This window comes from Camarhynchus parvulus, chromosome 1A (assembly GCF_901933205.1).
Source record: "Camarhynchus parvulus chromosome 1A, STF_HiC, whole genome shotgun sequence".
Classification (NCBI taxonomy): Eukaryota; Metazoa; Chordata; class Aves; order Passeriformes; family Thraupidae; genus Camarhynchus; species Camarhynchus parvulus.
The window spans coordinates 62,988,491-63,001,585 of record NC_044586.1 but is presented as its reverse complement, the minus strand read 5'-3'; the positions used below and the strand labels follow the sequence as shown (position 1 = coordinate 63,001,585).

General features: G+C 44.1%; 1 protein-coding gene across 2 annotated transcripts in view; it reads left to right on the top strand.

The window, feature by feature from the left end:
* The window catches only part of KIAA1324L (KIAA1324 like), a 98,305-nt gene that overhangs the window by 48,271 nt on the left and 36,939 nt on the right, over positions 1-13,095 (top strand). For both annotated transcript variants that reach the window (XM_030959868.1, XM_030959869.1), the window contains exon 2: positions 1,626-1,746. In XM_030959868.1, the coding sequence (XP_030815728.1) occupies positions 1,626-1,746 (121 nt within the window). The remainder of the gene's footprint in view (positions 1-1,625; positions 1,747-13,095) is intronic.

Here is a 13,095-nt window from a genome sequence, read left to right as displayed (position 1 = left end):
GGCTCCCCCTTCTTCTGCTCCATTATGTACCATGTCAGTTGCAAGGAAAGGAACAGGAGAAGATTGCCCCCAAAATAATCCCTGTGTGCACAGAGTAGCTCCTCCTGGGGCAGTGGGATTAGGGCCTGCAGTCATGGCAGGAAGGCAGATTTCTGCTGCCCCTTGGGTGGGGATTGCTGCAGTCAGAATGAGCTGCAGCAGCTGGAGAGCTCTTGTTGAAGAGCTCTGTGTCTGCAGCCCAAAGCTCTTGTGCCTTGGGCTGCAGACACAGCCACTGCCTCCCCTGCTTGGCTCATGGCCAGTCCTGCCTGGAAAAGACAGATAAATTGAAAGGAGCCCACCAGACTTTATGGATCACCACACCAGGCTGCCCCAAAGCTTCTCAAACATCGAGCCTGTGGCTAAATTTTCCTCATTACCATGCTTTTTGGCGGTGCTTTCATGGGCCAGGAAGGGATGTGCAGTGTTGGAGGTGGGGTTCCCCTGAGGAAATGGAGAAGACTCCATCCAAATTAAGTGGCTAGCTTTCCTCTGTAGCCAGTGGGGAGAAAGAAGTGTTTCTAGGGTGTGTTATCTCCTTGTCCCCTCTGCAACAGGTGTCTAAAATAGGCAAATGAATTCAAATTTGGTACATCTTTCAAATTTGCCCTGAACCAGGACAAATACCAATATTTTACCTTGATTAACTGCAGAGAGAGCTGGAGGTGGCTTTGCCCATATGAAACCACCTTATGGAGCTTGCCAGGGTGTGTTATTTGAACATGGGTCTGTTCCCTCTAAAGAAGGTTATTCACCATTTCTGCCAGCTCCACCCAAACTGGTTGAAAAATGAGATGTTGCTGGGGTTTATTTTAATCACAAACTTCTGGGCTATGGATTTGAAAACAGAGCTATAAACACGAAACTAAGAATGTCATTAAATGTGAGTCTAGATTATATGTGGGATCTGAATCAATACTATTAATAAGACAAATAGCTAATATTCTTTCCTAGCTAATGCTGGGAAGTTTCTTACTCTATTTCACTGAGTCTGCCCAGGGCTTGTCTCAGCCCCACAGACCATGGGACTGATCTCCCACCACACCACAATTCTGCCTTGAGGTGCTCCTCAGAGCTGACCCTGGATGACATTTTCAGGTATCCCAATACTGGGTTTATCTGCCCTAATTTGCCTGGCATTCCTCTGAAACTGACAAAGAGGGAAAGGCTCTTGCAGGAGGAATCATTCCCATATCTGGAATCCCAGCCTATCATGGGATGACTTGTGCTCAAGTGTGGCTTGCTCCATTGATCAAAGAGGAAGCCTCCTTGGCTGCTGTAGATCAGGTACTGTGATGGACAGAAATTTTCCATCAATCCTCCTCTAAGAGACTGGGAAAAAATTCCAGTGGAATCTGCCTCCTGTCTATCAAGTGCTTTTGCAAATCCCACCTTCTGCCCCAGCACTGGGAGCCGCGCTTGCTCTGTGATGAGACACGGCAATCACCAAAGCTGCACAGTGTGTTCCACACCAGCCACTTCCTCTCTGGTTTAATTACAACTGAGCTTGCTAATCCCAGCCTTGATTAATGAGCTTAATATGCAAATGTTATGATGAAACTGAAACTCTTTGTAATTGCTTGCAGACAGATTACCACTTCGAGTACACGGAGTGCGACAGCAGTGGCTCCAGGTGGAGGGTGGCTGTCCCCAACCCGGCCGTGGAGTGCTCTGGACTACCTGACCCCGTGAGAGGGAAGGAATGCAGTATGTTGTGACTTTTCATTTTACAGACTGTTACTGCCTTTTTGTGCTAGTTACATTTGTAGGGCTGATGTCACTGATGTCCCAAGTTTCCCTGAGTTGTCCTTCCCCTCCAGCCCAGCTTTCTGTCTGCTGGAGATGTGGAGCAGGGATTGTCTGTGCAGTGTATCCATGAAAGGCACTGTCTGCTGCAGGTACCCTTTCATGCAGATTCACAGACACATCTCTGAGAGCACCCCCTGAAGAGCTGTGCTTGCTTGTCTGGAGCTGCCCTGCTCTCCAGTTCTGGAGCTCTCTAGTCATTTACAGCTGTATTGGCCAAAATGGGGACCACCAGTGATCAAACTATATTTGCATATTGTCCACATTCTCATTATTTCCATTATTTAGCTAATTCAAAAGCTGAATGCATAAGGAATGCTAAATATCTTATTTGCCTGAGTTATTTTTATGATGAAGCTCCTGCATTTTATTTATTTATGCATTTATTTTTTAACAATTTGGAGTGTTTTCATATCACTTGGTTCTGCATTTTTTTATGTTGAAACACTTCTTTGCATCTGGGGAATATAAACAAACTGCTGCTCTGCAAACACAGCCCTCACTGTTTCATAGCTCCCCGGTCTGAATGCTCTTTCCCATCACACTTCCTTGCTCCAGCAATTCTCTCCACGAAAGATCCTGGCAGTAATTTATACCAGGGGGTATAAATTATTGTATCTGACAAACAGGATGAACAATGGCTATGTCTTTTCAGTTCTATTGCAGCAGGTGTCAGATTTACTCACTTCTGACTCTGCTCCTCTAAAGGTTTATTTTCATTTCTCTATGTTCCAGTGTGAGGTACATAAATGTTTTCTGTAGCAGTGTGGATCACTGGAAGGTTTCTGACTGCTTGCAAGCATCATTTGAGAATGTGTCATTCCTGGTATTTGGATTTCGTTTCCAGGGTTTTAAATGTGGAGTCTCTGTATATCCTTAGGATGGGCCTTTTGAATTACAGAAATATAGACCTAAGAAGCACCTCAGGTGATCCCATAATTCACCCTCCAGCCCAAATAGCTGTAGTAGAAATGACTGTCATTCATGGCTGATATTTGGCTGGACTGTTTTCAGGCACCTCTTGTGATGAAGAGCCCAGAAGCTCTCCAGATATTTGCTCATATATTTACTTCTTTTCATTTTCCCTCCTGTTAAAGATTTTTCTGCCGTTGAATCTCCCTTGTTATACTTCAAACCTATCACATTTTGCTGCCTGCACTATAAAGGAGCTGATAGTTTTATTTCTTCTGCTGCGCAACCACTTTTGGTGTACCCTGGAGGACATAGGTATAACTTTTTTTTGTGACATACATTATTTCTTCTTATATCTTGTGATAAATGGTTTAAGTCCAGCAACATTACACTATCCTCAACTTTCTGCTACAGATTTTGACAAATGGTTCACTTCCCTCTTCATCTTCTATTGTTTGTGCCGGTTTCTGGTCTTAAATCAATTTTCCAATGAGAATTCAGCTGGTTTATAACAATAGATGAATCTGGCTTTTCAATATCTGGCCCCTGCTAGACAAGGTGAAAACTTTCCCCAGGAGGTGGGCTCTGATATTATACACCAAAATACAGGATTCTGTTAAATATACTGGAAAACTCATCTCCTTCTTGTAGTGTTGCTGTTAAATCCCATGGCAATTCAGCTGGTTTGAGAAGCAATCAAATATTTGACTTTTTTACTGAACCCCTCAGATCCCATCTCCCTGGGCTCTTGGAGTTGTATCTTTTTTTTCTGTGTGTAGTAAATTAAGTGGCAGCAGGAGCTGTCTGGCTATGTTCTGATGGCAAAAGTAATTTTAGGTTTTCTCATCTCTTAGTCTTTCACCTTTTGCTTAAAGAACAACCAATCTTTCAGCCTGAAAACATGAATCTGTCAACAGCAGTCAGTCACTGTGGGAATGTGTGGGGAACACCTTTCACATTCAGCTTGGTTAACGTAGTGATTTTTGCTGTAAAATATTTTGACCAGCAGAGAGTTTGGCTGACAGTCCATTCTCTAGTGTGAGACAAACTGGGAGAGGCAGCTTTTGGAAAGTGACTGCCCCACAAATCTCTGGAGTTTGCCTGTGGGGTTCTGTTGCTGATGATGAGTTGTGTTGAAAATGCCGACAGATATCTCCTTGTCATATTCTCTAAGCTGGTGGTTTCTGTCTCATCTGACAATGGAGCAGCTGTACTGAGGAAATCTTACACTAAAAGCATTAATTTCTACAGCTTAAGGAGAACAAAAGGTTCTGTATCTGAGGCTTCTACAGGTGGTGTTCTTTGTGGATTGTGTGCAGAGTGAGATTTGTGCTGCAGGCTTGGCCAGGGTTTGCACAAAACTCACATTAATGGCTCCTTGAGATTCTTTCCTTCTCTCAGGCCTGGTGCTATTTTATCCCAAGGTCTATCAAGAAATGCCAGAACTATGCCATATCCTCTGAGATGAGTCTTTCTGGACATTGTACAAATTTATTCTGATTCTCCTGCATCTCACAGGTCCTACCCTATGCCAGGGCATAGGAACTGGGGCTCATTCTGGCATTTGGCAGAATCCTGGAGTCCCCTTGGGTTTCTCTTTGGTCCTTCAACCTGCAGAATCAGGGCCTATAGTAAAGTCACTCTGGGTAGGACAATTTCCAGCTTCTAGTTTCCCCCTTCCAGAGGTCTGCTATCTTCAGAAGTTTTGTTCAGCATCTATTAGTCCTGAGATATCCTGTGGCCAACTATGTCTCTGCCTTTAAGAGAGAGTTGCACTTGTATAGCAGTTGCAGTTGTGAAGCAGCATGAGTTCTTAGGGCTTTTTTTTATTGTTTCCTTGAGGTTGGTAGAGCCCTCAGTGGACACAATGGTATGAGGGAATCTGTATAAGAAAGTGATTTTTTTTGGGAACACATCTGCCATCACTGCTGACTTCACAATGTTTGCAGTTGTTTCCATCTACTCAGAAATGCTGCTGCTTGAGAATATCCTCCACTGATCTTTACTGCTCCCTGAAAAGAGAAGTGATGTGCAGGCTGTCATTAATTTTGAATCCTGAGAATACTGTGCCAACCTCTCCTGCTTCCAAATGCTCAGCAGTCGCTCTCTTTAAATTGTGCCTGAACTAGAAATTTGAAAGATGGCATAACAATATGTTAAATGTCTCCTGCTTTGTAAATACGTCTAGACTGTGGCCTCCAGTGGAGTGGAAAGACACTTGAGATTGCTAAAAATGTGTTAGCTCAGGTGCTTCCCATATCTGGAGCAATTGGACTGTGGCATCAGAGCTCAGTGGGTGTCCTGAGATGTGCTCGTGTTCAGGATGTTGTGTTTTACTGCTTCTCATTTGAATGAAACCATTTAAAATTAGCTTGGGTGTCTCTGTGCTCTGCTGCATTTTGAAGCACACAGTGACCTGCAAATCACAGCTGACTGTGTCCTGCTGAGCACAGCCTCAACATTCCCTGAAGCTGCTGTAGGCTCCAAAACCTGCCAGGATTCTACCCTGGTTTTGGAGTCTTCAGAAACTTCATCACCACAGCTTACCTGCAGAGCAGACGGTGTCCTCAGCAGACAGGGCTGTCATATTTTGACTGCTTTGAGCCCTGGTTACTAGGAGAAGGATTTTTATGCTTTTTTCTTTCCATGAGCACAGAGCAGCACAATGATCCACCTGCCCCTCCTGCTGCCCTCCTGCCCTCCACACCTCTCCCATGTAGGTGGGGAGGAAGGAGGAGGCTCACACGAGAGATTTTTGTGGTGCTGTAGGAAGTCCTGCTAAGCAGTGACCCAGATATGTGAGGGAAGCTGCAGTAGCAGCTCTGCAGTTACAACTGTTCTGTATTTCAATCCCCTCTATTTTTTTCTGTTCTCCTTGCTCTGTGGGGCTGCAGTCATCACCACTTTCAGACCCTGCAGCCTGTGTTTTCCCATCCAGCGTGGTGTGGTACCTCTGTGGGGCTGGCCACAGCTGTGTCACCTGTGTCGTGGCCACACCAGACTGCTTGGGCACCTCTCTCAGGTTTCTGTTTGTTCAGAGCTGAGTTACATTTTGGATGCTGCCACATCATGGTTGCAAGGGTTCCTGTGAAGAGATGCATTAAAAGTCCAGGAAGATTTTGGCCAGGGGAAAAGGTAATATTTATTACTCCTAGAGCTATTCTGGCTCTCCTCTGCTTCCCATTTAAGGTATCCCCTCTGGGCATCTTCCCAATACTGTTCTGGAGGTCGGGTACATACAGGGAGGTGGGAGTGGCAGACAGAGATCCTCCTTCAGCACAATCCAGACCTCTGAATCACTCCTGACAGTTGGGAATGTGCTTTACTAATTTGGTCTCCTTCATTTTTAATTACCACAGATCTCCCTCTGATCCCTTCATGAGTGTGATAGCAGGAAGGGAGTTTAGCTGATAAGGATCACTGCCACCAGGGCAGTTGCTTGGCTTTTAAAATGGAAAATATTGATTGCAGTCCCCAGGAGCAGCTTCCTTTAGGGCTAAGCCCTTTCCTGCACCCCCTTATGGCTGGGATCTCTGGGAGCCCTTTGTTTTGGTGTGGGGCTGTAGGTGGTGTTTAATGGGGACTTTTTGGGATTTGGCAGTGGGAGCAGCACTTGGCATGGTGCTCCTGCTGACGCTGCCCTGCAGTCTGTTCTTGTGGCCACCACAGGGCTCTTCTGCCAGCCTGACCATATGCTGCATGTTTTACACTCCAGAGTCTGAATTTGGAGCTTCCTTCCTTCCTTCCTTCCTTCCTTCCTTCCTTCCTTCCTTCCTTCCTTCCTTCCTTCCTTCCTTCCTTCCTTCCTTCCTTCCTTCCTTCCTTCCTTCCTTCCTTCCTTCCTTCCTTCCTTCCTTCCTTCCTTCCTTCCTTCCTTCCTTCCTTCCTTCCTTCCTTCCTTCCTTCCTTCCTTCCTTCCTTCCTTCCTTCCTTCCTTCCTTCCTTCCTTCCTTCCTTCCTTCCTTCCTTCCTTCCTTCCTTCCTTCCTTCCTTCCTTCCTTCCTTCCTTCCTTCCTTCCTTCCTTCCTTCCTTCCTTCCTCCCTTCCTTCCTTCCTCCTTCCTCCTTCCTTCCTTCCTTCCTTCCTTCCTTCCTTCCTTCCTTCCTTCCTTCCTTCCTTCCTTCCTTCCTTCCTCCTCCCTTCCTCCCTCCCTCCCTTCCTCCCTTCCTTCCTCCCTTCCTCCCTTCCTTCCTTCCTCCCTCCCTTCCTTCCTTCCTCCCTCCCTTCCTCCCTCCCTCCCTCCCTCTATAGCTGCACTGATATTCTCATCTCTGAGCAAAGTTTTGCCCAAAAAGAGCTTAAAGGGTTCACATTTTGACCTCATACCATCTTAATATATTATCTCTCTTATTCCACGGAATATTAGTTCTTTTTTGCCATCCTAGGCAAGAATAGGTTGTACCTTATCTCATAAATGTCTGCTCATTTTGTAGTGCTGTGAGCATAATAAAGAAATTATAGTGAAAATGATAGAGCATTTTTAAAGGAGTTGGATTTGCTGTGTTCAAGCGCTGATAGGGTCATTATTACAGTCAGCATCAAAATGCCAGTTGTAATCGGGAAGATTTCTTAAGAAAAGAGACCAAAAAAAAGTTGATAATATAGAAGAACTTGATCATGTTATTGGAACAGGATGCCCAGGGAGGTGGTAGAATCACCATCCTTGCAAGTGTTGAAAAACCATTTAGATGTGGCACCTGGGGACATGGTTTATTGGTGGAGCTGGCAGTGTTGGGTTAATGGTTGGACTTGATGCTTTTAGATCTTTTTTTTCTAGATGCTTTTAGGTCTTTTCCAACCTTAATGGTTCTGTGATTCTGTGGCTCTGCTTAGCAAAGTGCACCTTCACCTGGTGCGACTAAGGTGGGAGGAACTTCTTTGAAATCAGAAATGTGCTTCAGTTTTGAAGTGAGTTGTGTGAGCCTGTACCAAATGAGAAATGTGAAAAGCTCCACCGACTTCAGAAAATAGTCTGTCCTCAATTACAATGGGCTTTACTGGAGTCTGAGAGCAGAATGTGACCGGATTTATTGCTATTGAGCTGTGTTTGTTGAGTGTATTCTAACTTGTGTAATCTGCTCCCAGGATACCACAGGAGGAGATACAGATCTTCCTGCTAATTGCAGACTCAATTAGGCAAAATGACCTTTTTAAGGCTGTACACTTTATTACACTTTAGGGCAATTTAAGTGATCAGCAGGAGTTTTGGCATTTTTCTTTCATAACAGAAAACTTAAATGAAGATTTTGAGTTTGATGTTCTCTCAGTCTTTGGTAAAGTTGGATATCCCAAGCAGGTAAGAACTGGGCCTGCTCCTAACTCCCCTGGAGTCAGTGGGCATCTGCAAATTTTGTGTGCACACATATATTAATGCAGGGCTGCCATGGAGCAAAGCTGTTCAGCTAGCAGGGGTGTGCACAGCACAGTTTGAGAGTTGCTACTGAAAGGCTGTGATTTTGCAAAACACTTGAGCAGATGTTTATTCCTGTTCCTCTTAGAGCATCCCTGCTAATTCATGTTCCTGACTCCAGTCAGGTATGTGAGTCTTATGCTATTAGGTTTCTCACCTGGGCTGAAGCTTGAGGCTAGACTTCATGTCATTTCCATGTGAGATACCCCAGTTTTACAAGTATTTTTTCCAGAAATGTTATTCTGTGCATGAGCAAGACTCTGTCTTTGCAGAACGAGTCACATTGTTGGCTTTTTGAAGCACTGATTCAAAACAAAATAGGTAAATAGTTAAAAAGTTGAAGAGGTTGCACTGAACCCTCAGAATTTAATTCTCTGCTCTGGGGAAGAGTTACTGGGAACTGCATGCTGATGTGTGTACTGAGTTTATAAGGAGAAAGGTTGGCCTTAGTGTCTTTTGATGAATTCCTCACCTTGGTTGTGTACAAAATGTAATTAAAAAAGTTAAAAAGAAATTCCTCTGAGTGGCTAATTTCTCTTTCAAGAGGGAAGCAGCTGGCAAGACCTTGAGATTTGTTATGGCTTGGTAGAGGGATGAGACGCAAGGACTGTGTGGGTGTGTGCAGAGACCATCAAATGGCACTAGAACCACTTTGGGTGATGAGCAATCAAAATGTGCCTGATGGAGTCAGTAGGGCTGGAGAGCTGCTCACTCACCTCCAGATCTGTTTCCTGCCATGTCCACTGGGATGGCTGTTCAAACCCTGGTAGGAAATGTGCTTCCTAAGCTCTTGGTGATCGCTGCATTCCTGCTCTCTGCACCACACAGCTGTGAATTGATTATTTCCATTCCAAACCTACACCTTTCAGTGTCCAAATGATGCAATAAAGTGATAATAAAGTGTCCTGTGTGCCAGGCCAGCTGGGGAAAAGAGGTGAACTGAAAAAAGCTTTGCCGTATTTCATTATTTTTTGGATAAAAGGAAAAGTTATGTATTCCTATGAAATGCGAAGGTATTCCACAGAAGGTACTCTTCCCCAGGTTGTATCAGGTTTCAGTATGATCACATTTCTAAGACTAAACAGCCTAGACAGACTTATTTTTTTTTAGTTAAGATTCAGTCTAGTTCCCCCTAACACATTGGGAAATAATGACTGAAGAAAACGAACATCAATTATTCACAGTCTATTGGAGAAGCCTTGTATAAATTATTCACAGAAGACATTCTGAAGCTGGCAAGATTATAGGAAACATTAATAATAAAGCAATGATTTCCTCTCATCCTTTGTCTTCCTCTCTTTTTTCCCCTCCTCATTCTGTATTTTGGTTGGTCCTTGGCTCCATGTTGTGTGGACCCTGATGCCCCAGGGTATCACTGAAAAGCCTCCATGTGCTTGTCCTTGGCCACAGCTTCCCCTCCAGGCTTGTGGCATGTGTCTGCTGAAAACAGCAGCTGTTCTGGGACACAGCTGCCTGATGCTGCCAACCTCATATTTCCACCTCTGCCCATGGGAGGCTGAGACAGTTCAGGCCTGACTCTGCCTGCAGGAGATGGCAGCGCATCACCTGAATCCCAGATCCTGGGGCTTTGGATGAACAGCACAGCAATGGAGAGGGGAGAGATGGAAAAACAGTGTTTGAGATTATCTTTGCTTTGTATTTTCATTGATTTGTGTAGAACTGCTCAATTGCTATCCCCTTCTGATGTTGTACAACCTGGTAAAATCCAGTCCTGTGTCTTTTGTTTTAAATCCTAATCATTGAGAGCCAGGGAGAGACAGAAGAAAACACGTGACTGTGCACATGTTCAGTGGCAACAGAATAAACAGAAGACCTGAGATAGTTTAGTTTTAGTTTTAAGTAAGAAATGTCTGGAGGTAAAAGTCTGCTGAGAAGAGTGGTGGAGGAGGAAGTAGTGGATCCAAGTGGTGTGGGATGGGAAGTTGGGTGAGGAAACAGGGAAGACTTGGTGGCCAGGGCTGCATAAGGGAAGAAAGCAAATGAATACATTATAGTTTGGTGTTGGAGGATGCAGAGTATTGAGGCAGCTTTGGTTAATCTTCTGGGAAATCTCAAATATTCTGATCCCTCTCACAGCGTGGCAGTATCTGCAAGACACTTGACATGAGAAAACACTCTGGAGAAAGTTTCAGAGCTCAGGAGAAGCTGAGTAGCCAATACATGTGAGGATCTACTCTGTTTGTCAATCTTTGTTCATGATAATCCTGTCCTGATCCCCAGCTTCAGAGAGTTAAGCAATGTGAGAATGTTATGGTCACTTAATAGAAGAGATATTTGCCAACTAATATTGGTCCTAGTCCACCAAAATCACCAGGAGGGCCACTGCTGTACTAAAAGACAGAATGTGACCCTGGAGACTTGCAGTCAAAGGGCAAATGAGACAAGCTTGTTTATGGTCTGTTTTGCCCTCTGGGGAGCTGTTTCCATGTCTGGCAAGTGATTGTAAAGTGCAATCAGACCTGCCAAGTGATGGACTGCATGCCCTCCTTGGAAGTGGTTCCACCGTGGGCAGGGCTCCTGCTTCAGGGTGCCCCAGTCCTCATGGTGTGTCCTAGGAGGGAGGCAGAGCACCACTGATCTTGACTCACAGAGTTTAAGAGTAAGGGGTTTAATTTGATTTGCTGGTCTGACCTCACAGACCATTAAAATACACCCAGCCAGGCTGATGGAGGGGCTGATAATGGGTATTTGGTGTGAGCTTTTCTTCCATATGGTATCCAGTTATGGCATGAAACACTTGAGAGACAAAGGGTCCATCACATGCCATGACAGATTGTTCCAACAGTCAGTCATTCCTCCTATTAAAAATCTGTGCCTGATTTCCAATTTGAGTTTGTTTGGATTCAGCTTCCAGAAGGTAGCTCTTCTCATGCATTTGTCTGCTTGATTAAAAAGTGCAGCAGGATCTTGTGTTTTCTCCCCCTGGAGATGCTTATATATTAATCAACTTGACTTTCAATCTTCTTGTGATAAACTAACTAGATTAAGCACTTCAGATCTCTCGCTGGAGGACATTACCTCTAATTTTAAAACCATTTGAAGTCCTTTTGTCTTGTACTGACCTCATAAAAATGCCAAATCACATCTATATGCAGCATTGTAACAATCTTCTTCCCTGTAATACATGTTTCATCCTACATATCTCTACCTGCACCTCTAAATTTATCCAGATCTCGCTAGTGACTTTTTTGGATGCCTTGACAGTGGAAGCTCTTGGTGAATTGTGAGTCTGCTGTCATCCTCAGCTCGCTGCTCTCTGGGATACATTTCAGCCCTCTGCAGGCAGGGCTGGCACTCCTTACCCTCAGCAGCTTGTCTTTACCTCTGACTCTGCTAAAGGACACTGAGTGGGCTCAGGCTTGGTAACAGCCTCCCCACTGCCAATCTTGATACCATTCATTTTCTTTGTGCCTGCAGATCACTGAGAAAAATATGGGCAGCCATCAGACTCAGTCCTGGGCAGGCAGAACTGCCCCCTTCCTCCCTGCTCAAGGATGGTTTGTAATTTCTAACAGCCCCACCTGAGATCTGTTACTCAGGCAGTTCTCAATCCCTTTAAGATGTTCCCCACTGGTGTGCAGCACCACCTTTCTTCATCAGTGACATGCAAAACTAAGCTAACTGTATGGAACCCTAAGTCTGCGACATCCACTCCGTTGTATTTGCAGGGATCCCTGTGGCAGGAAGGAATGATGAATCTGACTCCATGTTCTCAGAAGGCTAATTTATGATTTTATGATACTATATTATATTAAAGAATGCTATTCTATAGTATACTAAAGAATACAGAAAGGGTACTTACTGAAGCCTAAAAAGATAACAATGAAAACTCCTGACTCTTTCTGGAGTCCCGACGCAGCTTGGCCCTGATTGGCCAAAGAGTGAAAACAACAGACTTAGAACCCAATTGGCCATTGACTCAAAAACAACACCAGAAACCAATGACACAATCACCTGTGGGTAAACAATCTCCAAACACATTCCATGTGTGAGCACAACACAGGGGAAGCAAATCAGATAATTATTGTTTTCCTTTTTCTCAGAGGCTTCTCAGCTTCCCAGGAGAAAAATCCTGGGCAAAGGGATTTTTCCAGAAAATGTGAATGCCACATCCACTCCATCACCTTCATCAAGTGACTTGTAATCCTTTTAAAGAATAAAATGAGGTCTGTTTGACAAGACTTATACAGTGGTAGCTATTAGCGCTGGATCTCATGTCAATTTTTTATTAAGTGCATACGCTGTCAGCTTTATTACATGTGTGTATGAATGTGTGTGGCTGCCTGGGGAAATATCTACTTAAACTGTACTTTAAAACATCTTTTTGTGAGAAAGACTAGTCACCTGCACAAACCACAACATCTTTTTTTTTTTTTTTTCTGTAGTTGTTTAGGAAAGCTACAGCTTCAAATCACCAATAATTGTATCAGCTCCAAAGGCAGCAGTGTATACAGCACCACAGTGTGTCATGCTGTTCCTAACTGCCTCTGGAAATGTTCTCCCAATTTTAAAAATGCCCATGATGGGGCAAATCATGAAATCTTTTCATGCATTTCGCAGTTTTATTTGCAGAAAGCAAGATCACATTCAGTCTTCACAATGCGTATTGTTCTGTGTAAGTTGGTGTGTAACAGCCAAACTGATATTTGAGAGGTGTAATGGTAAAGTTTGCAGTTAGAGAGGAACAGAAAATAATGATGTCCAGTTATTCAGTAGAGATGGTTTCTCTGAAAATTAAGTATCAAATGCCCAAACAAATGGACTCTGGGGTCAGGGGTGTTCACAGAATCTTCCTCTAATGTGGAAGAATAATTTTTCCTCTGGATTCTGAAGAGAGAGGATTTAGTGGAAGACAAATAAAAGCAGGCACCTAAAATACAGAATTTATGTTCCCAAAACTTTGCATC